General features: G+C 54.2%; 1 protein-coding gene across 2 annotated transcripts in view; it reads left to right on the top strand.

The window, feature by feature from the left end:
- Positions 1–1,765: 1,765 nt before the first annotated feature.
- Positions 1,766–15,479, top strand: part of UNC5B (unc-5 netrin receptor B) — an 84,878-nt gene continuing 71,164 nt past the window's right edge. For both annotated transcript variants that reach the window (XM_007454694.1, XM_007454693.1), the window contains exon 1: positions 1,766–1,844. In XM_007454694.1, the coding sequence (XP_007454756.1) occupies positions 1,766–1,844 (79 nt within the window). The remainder of the gene's footprint in view (positions 1,845–15,479) is intronic.

The raw sequence follows: 15,479 nt of genomic DNA, 5'->3' as shown, positions 1-15,479 counted from the left end.
TTCCTGCTGGCTGCCAGTCATTTCTCGCCTGCCAGCCCCAGAAGAGGTGTAAGTGTCGAGGATCCCCAGCTCAGAGGGTTTCTTTCCAATCCTATCTCTCCTGCCCTTTTCACTCACCCACTCATTCACTCAAAGCTGTGTGATCTTGGGCAAATGACTTTACATCTCTGTGCCTCAGTTTCTTCATCCATAAAAGGGGGATACAAATGGTACTTACCTCAGAGAGTTGTGAGGATTAACTGAAGTGATGCATATAAAGTGTTTAAAAGTGCTTAACCCCATGCCTGGCACATACAAGGACCCTGCCAGTATTAGCTGATCCACCCCTTCTAATGTCACTGGGTTTCAATCTCAAGATATCGCCCACTGCCCAACCTCCGCCTGACTCCACATGCCCTTTGGCTCACCCTTGGGTGGTCAGGATTTTCCACCAGGAATCAGATTGGCTGAGAGGGGAGTTCTTGGAAAGAGAGATTACTGACATTTGTGCTGCAGTTTCTATATATATATTTAAAAATCAGTTCTACATTCCCTTATAAAATTGTTATTATCATTTTTCTCCATTTTGGAGATGATGATGAAGGAAGCATCAGAATGGTTAAGTAACTTGTTCAGGGTCACACAGCAGGTAAGGAGCAGAGCCCAAATTTACACCCACCCGAGCCAAAAATGGCTTCCCTATGCCCCATTGTCACTTGCGGAGGGTGGGGGTGGGGTGGGGGAATAACATCCTAGGCCCTGGGTGCTACAGGAGGTTCAGAGGGGTCTAGTCAAACAGTTCTGCCCAAGGTCATACCCACAAGTAGGGCCAAACAGGATGATCCAAATCCATACCCAAGTCCACATAGCTGTAAGCCCCTGCTTAACACGGACTTGAGTGTTTGAGATTTCCTCATTGAAGGAGCTTTTTTGGGAAAGCTCCTTCTACGCCCCCTGTAGAAGGCGTAGATTCTACGTAGTACAAACCAGGGAGCCAAAAACGACAGAGTCCTGAGTTTAATCAGAGGAGAAGGCTGACACAGCCAAGTCAGAGGAAAGCGCCAAGATACATTTCTTTAGTTTCTGGAAGCAAAAATTGGGCAGACTCCGCTTCCAGCTACGATCTAGCGGCCGGGATTTCCAACGCTCCGGGCCCAGAGTTTCGCGTGGACCCCCCCTGAAGGGCCCCCAGCTCCGCCGAGGCCGCGCCCAAGGGGCCGTCGTTACCCCCTAGAAAGGCCCTCCGCCGGCTCCGCCCTTGCCCGCCCAGGCCCCGCCCCGGCCGCGCGCTGTCCTGCTCTGCTCGCGGACTCACTTGGGCGAGCGAGCGAGCGGCAGCGCTCGGCCTTGTGGCAGGCGGCGGGGGCCGGCGAGGGCGCCGGAGCCGCGGGCAGCGGCGGGGCGCAGGGAGGCGCGCACGGGGGCTCGGACGGCGCGGCTTTGACCGCTGCGGGCGCCGCTGAGCGCTCTCACCTTCAGTCGCGCAACTTCGAAGCCAGGACGCGGGAGCCAACGGAGCGCTCGAGCCCCGGAGCCTGAGGAGCGCAGAGAGGGGCACGCCGGAGCCTGGGCGGAGAGCGGGCGCCAGGTACCCATCGCACTCCGAGCGCCGGGCAGCCCTCTACGAAGCGTGGCTGCCTCTGCCCCCACGGAGGGCACGGGCTGGCGCGGCCGGGCGCCGGGGAGGACGGCGAGGAGGAGGCGGCGGCGGCGGAGACGGCGGCGGCGAGGCTGGGGCCAGGGAGAGAGCCCCGGGGGAGAGGCGCCCGAGCCGGGCCGCGGGAGCATGTGGGTCCGGAGCGGAGCGCGGGGCGCGCTACTGCTGACACTCCTGCTCTGCTGGGACCTGAGGCTGAGCCAAGCAGGTAGGGAGCGTTCGGGCATGGGGGAGGGGAGCGAGGGGACCCTGGCGCCTCACTCTGCCCTGAAGTTGAGGTGGTCTATCGCTCCGTCAGTGCACAGGGAAAGCGGTAAGGGCGCCCAAGTTAAAAGGTAGATTTCTCTGCCCCAGCAAAGTGGGCGATGGCGCAGCCATCTCGCGGGGCGGGGCGGGGCGGGGGTGTTGCTCAGGCCCTTCAGCTCCCGCCTGGAAGGGAGAGATCGCTTCTTTTCTCTGGAACGGTGTCCATGTCGGGGTGTGCGCCTCCGGGGGACCCCTGGCTTCGCGCGCGCCTGGCAGCGGCGCCGAAAAACCACAGTCGCTGCACAGGCCAGGTGTGCGCTCGCTTGCCCTTCGCCGGCAACTTCCTAGTCCAGGTCCCGGCTCGCCCAGACTCCTAGCGTGACACAGACCCGAATCCGCAAATGAGAAGGAGGGAGCGAGAAACCTTAAACACGGGAAGCGCGGGTCCGCTCCGCCAGCCAGATGAGGCCAGCTTGCAGGGTTTTGTTATCGAAGGGAATAGGGCTGTCTTGCATGTACAGCTTTCCTCGAGATCTTGGGATCCGCAGACCTGGAAGAATTTTTTTCTGGGTGTTGGTGGTGTGTGGTGGGGGGAGGAGTAAGTAGTGATCCTGACGAGTTTCCTTTTAAATGAGTCACTGACACACTCCCCGTCTGGGAAGCCGACAAGGTGCGCTCTCCACGCTCCTACTCCAGACCCAGCAAGATGCCTTAAGGGAGTCGGCTCGGCTCCTAAAATAAAGTCCCTATTCCCCCTCTCCCGCCGTGGTTGTGTACACGTCTCGCTGGTCTGTAGCTGGGCCGGGCGTAGCTGACTGGGCTGCGTCTTCCTGGGGAGCGGGTGGACACACGGGAGGCAACCCATCTCTCTCTCTCTCTCTCCTCTCTCCTCTCTCCTCTCTCCTCTCTCCTCTCTCCCTCTCTTCTCTCTCTCTCTCCTCTCTCTCTCTCTCTCTCTCTCTCTCTCTCAAAAGACAACTTAGTTTTGGCTGGGTCCTCATCTAGCCAGGGCAGGGAAGACTTTTGGTAACAGTGACTAAATAGAATCCCAACCACTTTCAGGACTCCGCAGTGTGGCTACATCAATTTATTAAAAGTGAATTGTAGATGAAAGGGCATATACTGCAGGTCCTATATGACAAGGCATGTTGCTTAAGTTTCCCCATGTGTAAAATGGACAGTGTCTTCAGAACATAAGAACATGATGTGCCGCGCCCCGAACGTCCCACGCCCGCCTCCCCCACTTATAGTCAGCTATTCCTCACTCTGGAATTAATGATTCCCATGGCCCAGGAGTGAGGGCTTGGTTTTAGCACATACCCCACTTTTTTTTTTTTTTGCCAGCCTTGTGTTGTAAAGTTACGACACAATCATTTGATCCACATTAATTATGATTTGGGCAGACTCTGGTATTTAAAGCCGTGTTTTGAAGTTGGAAGGTAATGATGGGGGAGGAAGCAGGCTGCTGAGTGACCAACTTTGTTTTAAAGAGTGCAGTTGGGTGTGGGAGGTGCTGGGTTGGGGTGTTGGTGTCTGGTTTGGGGGTGTTTGAGGGGAGGTGATTGGAGGGTTGGGTGAAGTCTCTGTAAATGGCATATGGGCAGGATTGGGTCTTGGGAAGCTGTGTTTGGACCGGCAGGGCAAGGGTATCAGGAATAAATACTGGGGTTACTGAGGGTGGGGAGCTGGGGATGCAGGAGAAAGACAAGACTGGTTGGCCTAGAGTTCTCCAGAGCTGCAGAGTAGGCTCTGCTGGGGAGACTGGGGGTGGCCTGCCTTGCCTGCTTAACAAAGCCTCCGGCCCCCACCTTCCCCAGAAGAAACGCCAGGCCCAGGGCTTTGATGGATTTGAGCATGATTGGTACCCAGCCAGAAGTGGGTGGCTAATACCGGGCTTTGATTTCTCACTAGCAGCAGAACTGGCCTTGGAATTGTTCTCATTACTTAGCGCAGCAGGGGTTGCCTGTCCACCAGCCTGGAGAGGGGCCAACTGGTGGGGTCAGCCTGCTGCCTTCCCTTTGCCCTCAGAAACCTGCATTCAGGAGCGAGAACATGCCCCTTCCTCCTACACAGCCCTTGTACTCTAATGCCACAGGCACAGAACATTTTTCAGAATGTTCTTTAGGTCTTCCCAGCGATTCCTCATGAGCTCCATTGCACAGATGGGGAAAATGAAGTCCAGGATGTTGCCTTTCCTCAAATCTTGCCTTCACGTGACAGCAGATTGCAGATTTGTATCCAGGGCTCCTGTCCAATAGCGGGCTGATTCAGGCCACTTTGGACTCCTCCTTTTGGTCCCAGCCATGGGAGGGGGAAGCTCCTTCTTGGGCGTGTCCAAGCTCTCCTCAAGGGGCAGGCACCTCTCTCTCCTTTCCCCTACCCCCATTCCCAGTGAACATGGGAATGAGTTCCCTTTCCAGCACTGAGAATTTTTTTTTAAGCCATAAAGTTTGATGGTGGAGAAATCAAACCTGGAACCATAAACCCGAGACTCTTAGAAGATTTCAGCAAGTGACTGGCCAGGAGAGGCCCCTTCAAAAGCCCAGGCTGGCCCTGGGAATCTCCCCTCAGCCTTTCCTGGAGCTTTTTTTTTTTTTTTTTTGCGGTACGCGGGCCTCTCACTGCTGTGGCCTCTCCCATTGCGGAGCTCCGGATGCGCAGGCCCAGCGGGCATGGCTCACGGGCCCAGCCGCTCTGCGGCATGTGGGATCTTCCCGGACCAGGGCACAAACCCGTGTCCCCTGCGTTGGCAGGCAAACTCTCAACCACTGCGCCACCAGGGAAGCCCTTTCCCAGAGCTTTTAATGAGCCTTTCCTTGACCTCTGGCTGGGATGGTTGAGAAGGAACCAAGGTGTCATGATAGCACTTCTTTTTAAGGTGCAATTAAAATCAGAGTTTTCCTAATGTCTCTGCTGTGTGTGTGTGTGTATGTATGTGTGGTGGTGGCCTGTCCTTGTCTTCCTCTACTCTGTACCAAATGCCCATTCCACTTAAACAAATGGAAAATCAAGAGCGTCTTACTGGGTTTTCTCATTAAAGTGAAAGTACCACTGCAGGGGAGGAATTTTGTATGTAATTTCGCTCCCCACCCCACAAACTGGGAATTCCATAGGAATTCCAAGACAATTCCTGTCTCTTCCAATCCACTTATTTAAGTGCTGAAGCTTTGGGACGGGCCCTGACTTGCCCAGGACTACACTGGGACTCAAGGATAGAGCTGACATTTGAACTCAGGCCTCATAAACCGCATTCTAGTTGTGGCTCCTTTATTCCACCTGGGCTGCAGACTGGCCGCATGGGTCTGGGATTGAGATTCTGAAATCAAGGCCCAGCTAAGGCAGGCAGCTAATGATGAAGTAGGTTTGGTAGCTGAGTTAGACTGGGACTTGCTGGGGGATGGTGGAAAGAAATTGGGAGCAGGGACCTGGGAGAGGTGGAACAGGGCTGGACCAAAGGTCAAGGTGAGACCCTGAGACCAGGCAAGTGCCCAAGGGTAGCCTTCCAACACTGATCCTCTCAGAAAAAGCCCCCACCTGCCCCAGGTGAGATAAATCACAAGCCAGCCTCAGAGCTCTGTACCTATTTGTATAGTTGGGGGCAAAATAGGTTTTTACTTTTTTATTTTGAAGCTTTGGGGGCTCATCTCCCCCAAACTCAACTCACTTTGTTGTTGAGTTTCTCCTGGACTGAGGTACTATGTATGACCTGTTCCTGGCTGTCAGACCACGTGGTCAGGTCTGCGTTCCTCTTCCCCTTCCCTTTTACCAGCAATGGCTTCTAAGGAGGGTCTGGGCTGCCTGGGACTTTGAGGATGAGGCTGGAGGGGAGGTGGATCTCTTACATTCCAAGTGCTTGGTTGGTGATTCTCATTGGCCCATCCTGGAGCCTCCTCCCGGGCCTGCTGGCCAAACATATGGTCATTTGAACCTTATCGCTGGGGTTGGAGTAACAAGGAGGCACCTTGGAGCACCCTGAGGCCTGGAGGAAAGGGAGGAGAGATAGGGGTCATAGGTTGGGGTTTAGGGGTTGGCCTCGTGGGGCTGGGGAGTAGAGAGAAACTGCTGCCTAGGCAGGCTGGCACCCAGGGGCAGAGAGGAGGAAGTTGGCCGCTGAGGCCAGAGCTGGTGACTCTGGCCTCTTCCTCCTCCTATTCGTCCTCCCCGGTTTTCTAAACAGCTTCCACAAACGGAATCATTAAAGCTGTGAAGGCAAAATGAAACCAAACAAGTATGTTCTGTGCTTTTCTGTTTCTTTCCTTTTATTAAAGGAAAATTTAGAATACCATAATTAGAATAATATGAGGAAGGGTAGTTTCAGAAGGCTGGAGGGAATGTGTGCCCTCCATCCTTTAGATTTGCTTCTGAAGTTGGGCGTGGGCCACCACCTGCTGCCCCCCTTGGGCCCGCACTCAGCTAGGTGCTGCTGGGGCCCTGGGAGTTTCTCCCCCACCCGACCTAGTGCATTTTTGCGAGCCGGGGCCAGGTGAGACCCCGTCCTCTCTGCCAGCCGCTGCCCCCCACGACCCCGCAGGGCAGGCAAGCCCTGGCGAGGCCCGACCACCGGTACCCTGTGGCGCCCCTTTCTCTCCTAAGCTGCGAGGCTAATGGCAGCGAAAACGTTTGCTGAAGTGCTGGCATAAATCAGCCGCCTCCCCGCTCCCCCCACCCTACCCCTTTTGTTTCCTCTCCCTTCTCTCCCAAAGCCCTGGGTTGCTGGAAGCTTCCGAATTTACCCTTGCGGACACAGCGGCCCGGTTAGCATCTCCGCCTGGTGGGCTGATTCAGCGCGGGTACCTGGGGGTTGCGCACACCTTGGCACGGCCCGCTCCCCCTTCCCTTCCTATCCTGAGCCACCCTGATCCCCCTCGGCCCCCTGGCCAGTCCCCTCCACCCCCTCCCCTGCGGAGCTAAATCAGTCTTCGGGAGTCCGCAGCTCTCAGGGCACGGTTGGTTAGGGAGTGAGCTCGCAGCAGAGCCTCCCTCCTTCTCACCTCCCAGAGCAGGCTGCCCTCAGTGCCTCACAACTTCCCCGCCTCTGGGCGGCTCTTTTCTCGAGGAAGACAGGATGTGGGTGTGAGAGCGTGCATGGAGGAGTGAGTGGGGTGAGAATGTGTATGGAGGAGGTGGGCGGGGGCGGGAGTGTGCAGTGGGAGGTGAGGGTAGGTGTGGTGCTGCATTGGGTGCTGGGTGTGGAGGTGAAGTGTGCAGGAGGAATGAGTGTGTGTGCTGAGTTGTGCCTTTTGCATATGGGATGTGTGATGTAGGTGGCTGTGTGTGTGTTTGGTTGGGGGAGGTATGCAGTGTACATATGGGTGCAGCTGTGGTGTGTTTGTGTGTAAATAGGAATGTGTTGTGTGGGGACGGTGAGTCACCACCAGGCTTGGGAAGCTCCTCTCTTGTATTCTTAGGGATGCCTGTTTGAGGTGGGACCCAGGTGAGCAGGATTTGGTCCATTTGTCTGAATGCCGGGTTGTGGAGTTGGAAGGGAGGAAGCTGGCTTCCCCCACTGAGGGCAGGTGGGACAGACTGGCCACAGACAAGCCCTAAAGCCAGTCCAGGAGCTTCAGTGCCTACCCCCAGGAGGACAGGGGTCCGAGTCCTGGGGTCTCCTGCAGTCAGCTCCCAGCTTCCCTAGAACAGTGACAGGGCCTGTGGTTTGAAGATCTGCTCTGATCTGGGTCCAGTTCATGCTTCACCCTCCAGGGGTAGTGGGGTGTCCACTGGAATTTGCCAGAGAAGAGGCAAGCAAAGCCTGGGTGAGTGGCATCCCTCATGGAGAGCAACATGGGCAGGCACGGCTGGGCCTGGGACTCTGGTGGATGCAATTAAGAGGACACATGCACACACAGACACATACATGAGCCCTGGACTCCTCTCTTCCTCATTTCCATGGTCACAAAGGGCTCCCCTGCCTTCCTTAACTCTAGGATAAGGTGTGCTGTTGTGGACCAGAGAGACCTATAGGAAAATCAGAGCTCCACCGATATACATATTGCTTTACAGATTATAAAACCCTCATACGTAAGACCTCAGTTTGTCCTTGTAAGAACCCCACTGGGGAGGTGGGTGCCACTTAGGAAGCCCACCTCAGACCTGGGTCAGAGCCAGAGCAGCCCTGGCCCCAGCCCTCAAGGTGGTCACTGTGTGGGAGGGATGCTGATGTCCACTCCAAAAAATGGTAAATGACATTCCGAGAGCCCCTGTGTGTAGCAGATGAGAGCAACGACACTATAGCTGACCTTTGAACAACTCGGAGTTAGGGACGCTGACTCCCCAACAGTTAAAAATCCTCTGTCTGCTATCTCAGCCTCAAAAATAAAGGAATTGATAAGCGACTCACCCAAAGGCAGGAAGCTGAAATGGTTTGGATAGAATCAGGACTCAAACCCTAGTTCTTTTGATTCCACATGTTGTAATCTCTAATTGAACATAAACTCATCCCCACGATTAACTTAAAGATGTGTAAAATGAAAATACAGGTACTATGTTTATTGAAAAAACTCTGCCTATAAGTGGACCCACACAGTTCAAGTCAGTATTGTTCAAGGGTCAACTGTCTATTCAGGGAAGAGAGCCTTGGGGCTTCCTGGAGGAGGTGATGTGAGCCGGACCTTGACTCTCATTTCTGGGTCTTTCTAAGAGCATTTCTGAAGAGGAGACAAGATGGGGGCGGGGTGAAGAAGGCCCGAGACTCCTCCCACTCTTGAGAAGTTGGCCCTGTCATCATCTGCAAGGCCTCTATCCTGCGTGGACACCAATCCTTGGTGAGCCAACCTTCGGCCATATTTCCATCCTGGACTTCCCAGGCTCAGCTGAAGGGGTGTGCCTTGGGGGACCCGCCCCTCTCAGCTACCTCTTGCACTGGAGATGAAAAGATTTCTTATCCTTTGATTTGCTCTCTGTGGTTCTTGAAGATGGAGTGCGCCCAGAAAACACTTTTTAAGAAATGGTAGGGATTATGTTGGGGATGGAAGCATGGGGAGGTATACTTCTTTGCCTCCTGCCAGGCCCCCATCAGAGAACACAGAGTGGGTAAGAAGGGAAGCACAGAATCCTCAGCCCAGCTACTTCATGAGCCAGTTGGAGGGGGCAAGCTCACTTCTCATCACCTCCAGGAAGCCCCAGCCCCTCTACCTACCCCTTCTCGCAGAGGCCCCTCCCCAGGGCCTCAGCTGTGGGTACATGGTGTGGCCAACTGGGATTCTGAGGAGTTTAGCATAGCCCCCCAGCATTGCCACTTACTAACTCTGTGGCCTTGGGCAGTTCATGTAACTGTGCTCTGCCTCAGTTTCCTCATCTGTAAAATGGGGATGATAATAATAATATCGTCCTCACAGGGTTGTTTTGAGGATCACATGACCTGATATAAAGTACAGGGCCTGGCACACAGAGCTCAGGGAGCACTCAGGCAAAGCCTCCTCAGGAGAGAGCCGTGCGATGCCAGAGACGTCCTCCTCCAGGGGAGTGGGGGGAGGAGAAAGCAGGGAGGCTCAGGGCCTGGAGGCCCAGCAGCTCCTGGCCTGCGAGTTAGGGGACTCTGGTTTTTGCTCTTTCTCTGCTGTGTGACCTTAGGCAAGTGGCTTTCCCTCTCTGGGTCCCATCTGTAAATTTGGGATGGGGGAAAGGTGGAAGGATGATCCTTAGGGGCTCTGGGGTTTTTGTCTGGTTCCATGTGAATAGGCCCCAGCAACCAACAAGAGACAGAGGTAACCATGGCCCAGAACCACTGTGTTTACAGAGGCCCCTCCAGAAGCTCAATATATCGACTAGAATGCCCTTGTGAGCATTATGCGGCCCTGGGTCTCTCTCTCCAAAGCTATAAATCACCCTCTGGGACCTCGGTCCCTTTTTCTTGTTTCATGAGCATCTCCTGCCTCACAGACTCAGAGCCCCAGATGTCAAGCAGGGCCCGGGAGGCAGAGAAGGACCCCATCGCCAAAGGCATCCTGGGCATGTGAGCAGAGAGGCACTTGCTGCCCGACTCTTCCACTGCCACAAGGCTCAAGGGGGGCCTCTGGAGGGTGTGGCAGGAACACACTGTCCAGACCTGGCCATCCCATCCACTGTTTCATTTCTCAGGAGTGGAGGGTGGCTGAGCGTGGGGGTGGGGAATGAGGACTCCTGTTACCACACTGGGTGTTGGAACACACCGAGCCCTAAAACTTGGTGCACATGGACATTCATTCAGTCTGAGCATTTGCTGGGCTCTGGGGTCAGTGGTGGGCAAAGTGCCAGCCTGACCCTTGAGTTGATTTGTGTCTCTTCTTGAAGCATAAGCCACGTGCCAGACCTGTGATGCTGGGGTGCAACAGGAGTGTATGATGGGGCAACAGAGAGGAGCCCTTCTGAGGACGAGCCAAGATGTGTGTACTGGGAGGGATCTGGCATGGTGCTTAGAGGGCGGGCTGTGCAGTCAGACTACTTGGGTTCAAATCCTGGCTATTCCAGCATCTGGCTATGTGTCCTAGAGCAAGTTGTCTACCCTCTCTGAGCTTTAGTTTCTTCATTTGTAAAGGGGGAATGGTAATAGCACCAATCTCATCAGATCCTTGTGGGGATGAGTGAGATAATGTATGCAAATGCTTTGCACATTCTGAGTCGCCCAGTAAAACTCACTGTCCTCCTTCTCCTCCTCCTCGTTGTTATTGGTGCCATGTATTGGGTGATAACAACAGGAAATCCTTCAGCTGTTGAGAGAAGCTCCTGTGGACCTGGGTGGTTGGTCAGGGAAGGCTTCCTGGAGGAGGGGAGGATGGTGCTTGACTGGCTTTGGAAGGATGAGCAGAGCTTGGGTGAACAGAAAGGGCCTTCTTGGTAGGGGGTGTGTATGTGATGGTGTGGGGTGGGAATGTCTGACACATCCACCCAGGAAACGGATTCTGAATTCAGCCACCTGATCATCTGGTAAAACAAGACTTCTGGAGCCAGGGGTCTCTTCCTAGTCGAAAGAGCCAAGGCTTTGGAATTAAAAGGATTTGACTCCTACTGAGTGCCTGGGCCAGGTGGCTCAACCTCTGTGTACCCCAGCGTCCCCATCTGTGGGGTGGGGATGACCTCGCTGACTTCACTGGATGCTGATGTGATGTGAGATAAACATGCAGTCCTGGCACAGAGTAGGTTCCATTGATTCCCCTTGGCCTCCCTGCTACCTGCCTTTCCCTGCCCCCAGTCTGGCTGCTCTCTCCCTGTACATCTCTGGGCAGGAAAGCAGGGGGACAGAGAGTTCCTGGTGGCAGTTTCCTTGTTGACCAGAGAGCCAGGGAGAGGGGCAAGAAGAAGGAGGCTGCCTTTTCTGGTCCCCGATGCCCACCTGGGCCTGGTGGATATCAGGAGGCATCCCTAGGGTCTGGGAGGAACGTCTTCTGCTGAGATCGCCCAGGAGGCTGTAACCCCCAGAGGCCCTGACTGGTATCTGGAGGCATTACTGGCGTCAGGAGACAGAGCCGAAGGCAAGCAGCTCTGTAATGCAATCAGAGGCGCCCGCCTGCCCAGCCTGGGCCTGGGCACCCATGGAGGATGCAGAGCTTATAAGAAGTTGACCGGGATTCCAGGAATGTTGTTCCTGGCTCCCCTCCTCCATCCCACCTTTGGTCATTCTGTGAAAAAGCAGGACAGAGACTCAGAGACAGAGGGGTGACCTGGGGTGGGGTGGGGTATGTCTTATGGGGCAGGTTCCCACCCTTCTGTTTCCTGTCACCCAAGCCAGGGCCCTGGGGACAAGGAGGCAGGGTCAGCGGGTGGAGACAGGATGGGGTTGAAACAACTGGATGACAGGAGAGCAACTGTGACACTAGGTGCCTAGGGAGCCTGGGTCTGATTGCTCTGATTTTGCTCACTCGCATGTGCCTGGCACCCAGCACAGTTCCTGGAACACAAAGAGTGCTTGGTAAACACTTGTAGAACAGATGAATGAGGAACCATGCAAGCCTTCCTCACCCAAGAGGTTGCTATGACTCACTCCCTGCCACGCTTTGGACTTGCTACTGTAGGTGCGCAACCAAAGAATTAGAAGATTCTCGTTGCTTTGCTTACAGCCCCACCCCTCCCCCGCTCTGCCTACCTCTCTCCCTGCATTCTCTCCTGCTTTCCATCGTTGATCACTTACTATGCACAGGGTACCATGGATGTCAGAGCCAAATCTTCAGTGGTCAGAGCCCCTAGGTAGCAAAGAATTTACTCACTAAATCCAGTGGAACCACAAAGAATTAATCGAGGACTGCCGTCAAGTGCCCTCTGCCCCTTTGTGTGGAGAAAGCAGACTAGCAGACATTTGCTGGGCTGGTAAACTTTGTACTCACCTGCAAGGTGGCCTTCACAAGCCACGGCTGGCTGGTCCAGGCCCTTTAAAGATGTTTGTTTCCTGGGAATTCCCTGGGGGTCCAGTGGTTAGGACTCTGTGCCCTCACTGCTGAGGGCTCTGGTTCGATCCCTGGTTACGGAACTAAAATCCCACAGGCGACACGGCCAAAGAAACAAATACAAACAGACAAACAAAAAAAGATGTTTGTTTCCTGTTTGCAGTCTCAAGCCCATTGATCATTCCCCTCCACCTTGCCTTCTAGTGGCTCAAGAGAATGTCCATTGCAGGGACACTGGCCCTGGGGCCTGGGAGCAGGTGTGGGCTGAGACAGTATATCTGAAGGCTCATGGGCAGGGTCTGACTGGAGGCCTCAGCCCTCCAGAGCAACTGCCAGCAGCGTCTTGGCAGGAGCTGGTTTTGATACAGGGGAGCAGTTTTGGCTGCAGAGTCTGGCTAAGCCAGGCTCCCCTTGGCACTGCGTCCAGTGTTAGCATTCAGGGAGCACCCCTGGGAGATTAAACACCCCCAGGCCCTTAGCCGAGGCAGCAGTATTCCTGGGCCCACTGCCACGCTCACAGCTGGGCACCTGCCGGCCCTTGCCAGGAGCCCCTAACACAGGTTCATCTGGAACTCCTGCCTGGCAGCCCGAGATAGCCGGAGCTGATGGACACAACAACCCCTGCTGCAAATGTGAGGCCCCACATTTTCCTGCTGGTTCGTCCCACTCTGTACAGACACACACATACAGAAAGAGTCCTAAGCTGAGCAGTGGGAAACCCGGATTCTAATCCTGGCCAGCAGCTTATCTGCTGTGTGGCATTGAGCTAGTCCTTTTCCCTCTCTGGGCTTCAGTGTCCTCATCTGTCCAGTGGAAGAGGGTCTGCCCTAGAATCAGTAAACTGGGTTCAAGTCTTGGCTCCGACACTAGCTGTAATTCCCCTAGCCTGCATCGCCTCACTGTGAAATGGGGGTCCTGATTGGTTGTTGGGGAGATGAAAATGAGATGAGGTATGGTCAGTAAAGGTCAGCTCCCTTTTCTTTCTACCTGGGAGGAAATCAATCTGCAAATCGCTGGTTACACCCCTCCTTTCTTTCCAATATTCCCCTCTTGACGTAGGGAGTATTAGACATAAAGTTCAGGATGGCCCACAGGGTGACTTGTTGAGCCGCCTGAGGAGAAGCCTGCGTTGTCATGGCATTTGGAAAGAGCACTGGACTAGGAGTCTGGAATCTTCAGCTCTAAGGTCAACTGTGTCCGTACAGAGTGGGATGTACCAGCAGGAAAATGTAGGGCCAGATCTGTCTTTGTGTGACAGGCAAATCACTCACCCTCTCTGAGCCTCAGTTTACCCATCAGCAAAAGGAATAAAAGAAGCTGAACGCTAGGTAGGGCCCAGGGAGAAAAATGCCTGGACAGGTGCTTTGGAAACTTCTCCAAACCCCAGGGGCCACTGATCTGAGGTGGAAGGAGGCCGGCACAGCAGGCTCTGTTCCCCCAGGGGCTGTGCAGAGAGCTGTTCGCTGTGGGGCAGGCAGGAGAGGGCCTGCGTTTCCACTTCCCTGGCTGGAACCTTCCGCTGGCGGGTGGGCCCTGGCTTCTCCCCATGGCCTAGATGGCCACGGCTATTGAGGTAGATGACAAGAGTTTGGGTCGCTTCCCATCCCTCTCTGCTCCACACCCCAGAGTAGGGGAGGCCGGGGTGCCACGTCAGGGAAGGTTAGTGTCAGTGCTGGGTTTGAGGTGTCCAAGCCAGCACGCCATCTGCCATGCCCACCAGAAGTTACATAATCCCTCGGCCGGCTGCCTGTTCTTAGAAAACAGGACAGTCAGGACCAGCAGGGAGTGGAGGTTAGGGTTTTCTTCCCTCTGCTTTGTTCCCTCACAGCCCAGCACCTCCCTGGACCCGTCTTCGTTCTCCTGGTTGTTCCCACACTTCCTGGAGCCTGAGACATAAATGCTGGGACCGATCAAGGCTGAGATTGGAAGGGGACGTGGCAGGCCTTGAGGGCTGCTTGCTGCCTGGCCTTGGGGCAGCCACATGGTCGGCAGCCCTCACAGCCCATCACAACCTTCCTCTGCTGACCTCGGGCAGGATGGGCTGAGCAGGGCAGCTCAGGGTTCTGGGAAGTAGGGGCAGGCCCTCCCCCCAGTTCCTACAGAGGTGTTCCCCTTCCAACACCTTATCAAATAATAAGCATTTTTAATATATCCAAATAACAGCTAAATAATGCTGCCTATGTAGTACTAAGGCCTTTGGAATCACTGAGACCCAAGATCCAGCCCTGTCTCTTTTTTTTTTTGCGGTACACGGGCCTCTCACTGTTGTGGCCTCTCCCATTGCGGAGCACAGGCTCCGGACGCGCAGGCTCAGCAGCCATGGCTCACGGGCCCAGCCGCTCCGCGGCATGTGGGATCTTCCCGGACCAGGGCACGAACCCACGTCACCTGCATCGGCAGGCGGACTCTCAACCACTGCGCCACCAGGGAAGCCCAGCCCTGTCTCTTTTATTTGCTAGCTACTTCACCATTGTTAATCTCAGTTTCCTCATCTGTGAAGTGGGGATGATAAAGCCTGCTTCACATAGGTATCTTGAGGATTGAATCAGACAATAATGCATACAGAGGACAGAGAAATTGTTCAGTAAATCGTAGCTGTCATCATTGGTATCCAATTCCATCCCCCCCTTTTCTTGAAGAAAATAATATATAATGACTAAGTCTTATTTATTCTATTTTTTAAATTAATTAATTTATTTTTGGCTGCATTGGGATCTTTGTTGCTGTGCGCGGGCTTTCTCTAGTCGCGGCAAGCGGGGGCTACTCTTCGTTGCGGTGTGGGCTTCTCATTGCGGTGGCTTCTCTTGCTGCGGAGCACAGGCTCTAGGCACGCGGGATTCAGTAGTAGTGGCACGTGGGCTCAGTAGTTGTGGTTCACAGGCTCTAGAGCACAGGCTCAGTAGTTATGGCGCACAGGCTTAGTTGTTCCATGGCACGTGGGATCTTCCCGGACCAGGGCTGAAGCCCATGTCCCCTGCATTAGCAGGCAGATTCTTAACCATTACACCACCAGGGAAGTCCCCTTATTTATTCTAGAAAAGAAAGGTTGTTTCAAAATTAATCTATTAATATTAATAGCATGTGCCAAATTAATATCATATACCATATTAATGAATCTAAAGAAACAAAATCATATCTATAAATGCTGAAAAAGCCTTGGACAAAATTCAACACCTATTCATGATATAAACATTCAAGGAAATAGGGATTAAGGGATACTTTTTTTTTTTTTTTTTTTT

The sequence above is a fragment of the Lipotes vexillifer genome, unplaced genomic scaffold (assembly GCF_000442215.2).
Source record: "Lipotes vexillifer unplaced genomic scaffold, Lipotes_vexillifer_v1.1 scaffold205, whole genome shotgun sequence".
Lineage (NCBI taxonomy): Eukaryota > Metazoa > Chordata > Mammalia > Artiodactyla > Lipotidae > Lipotes > Lipotes vexillifer.
This window is presented reverse-complemented; position numbering and strand designations above follow the sequence as displayed.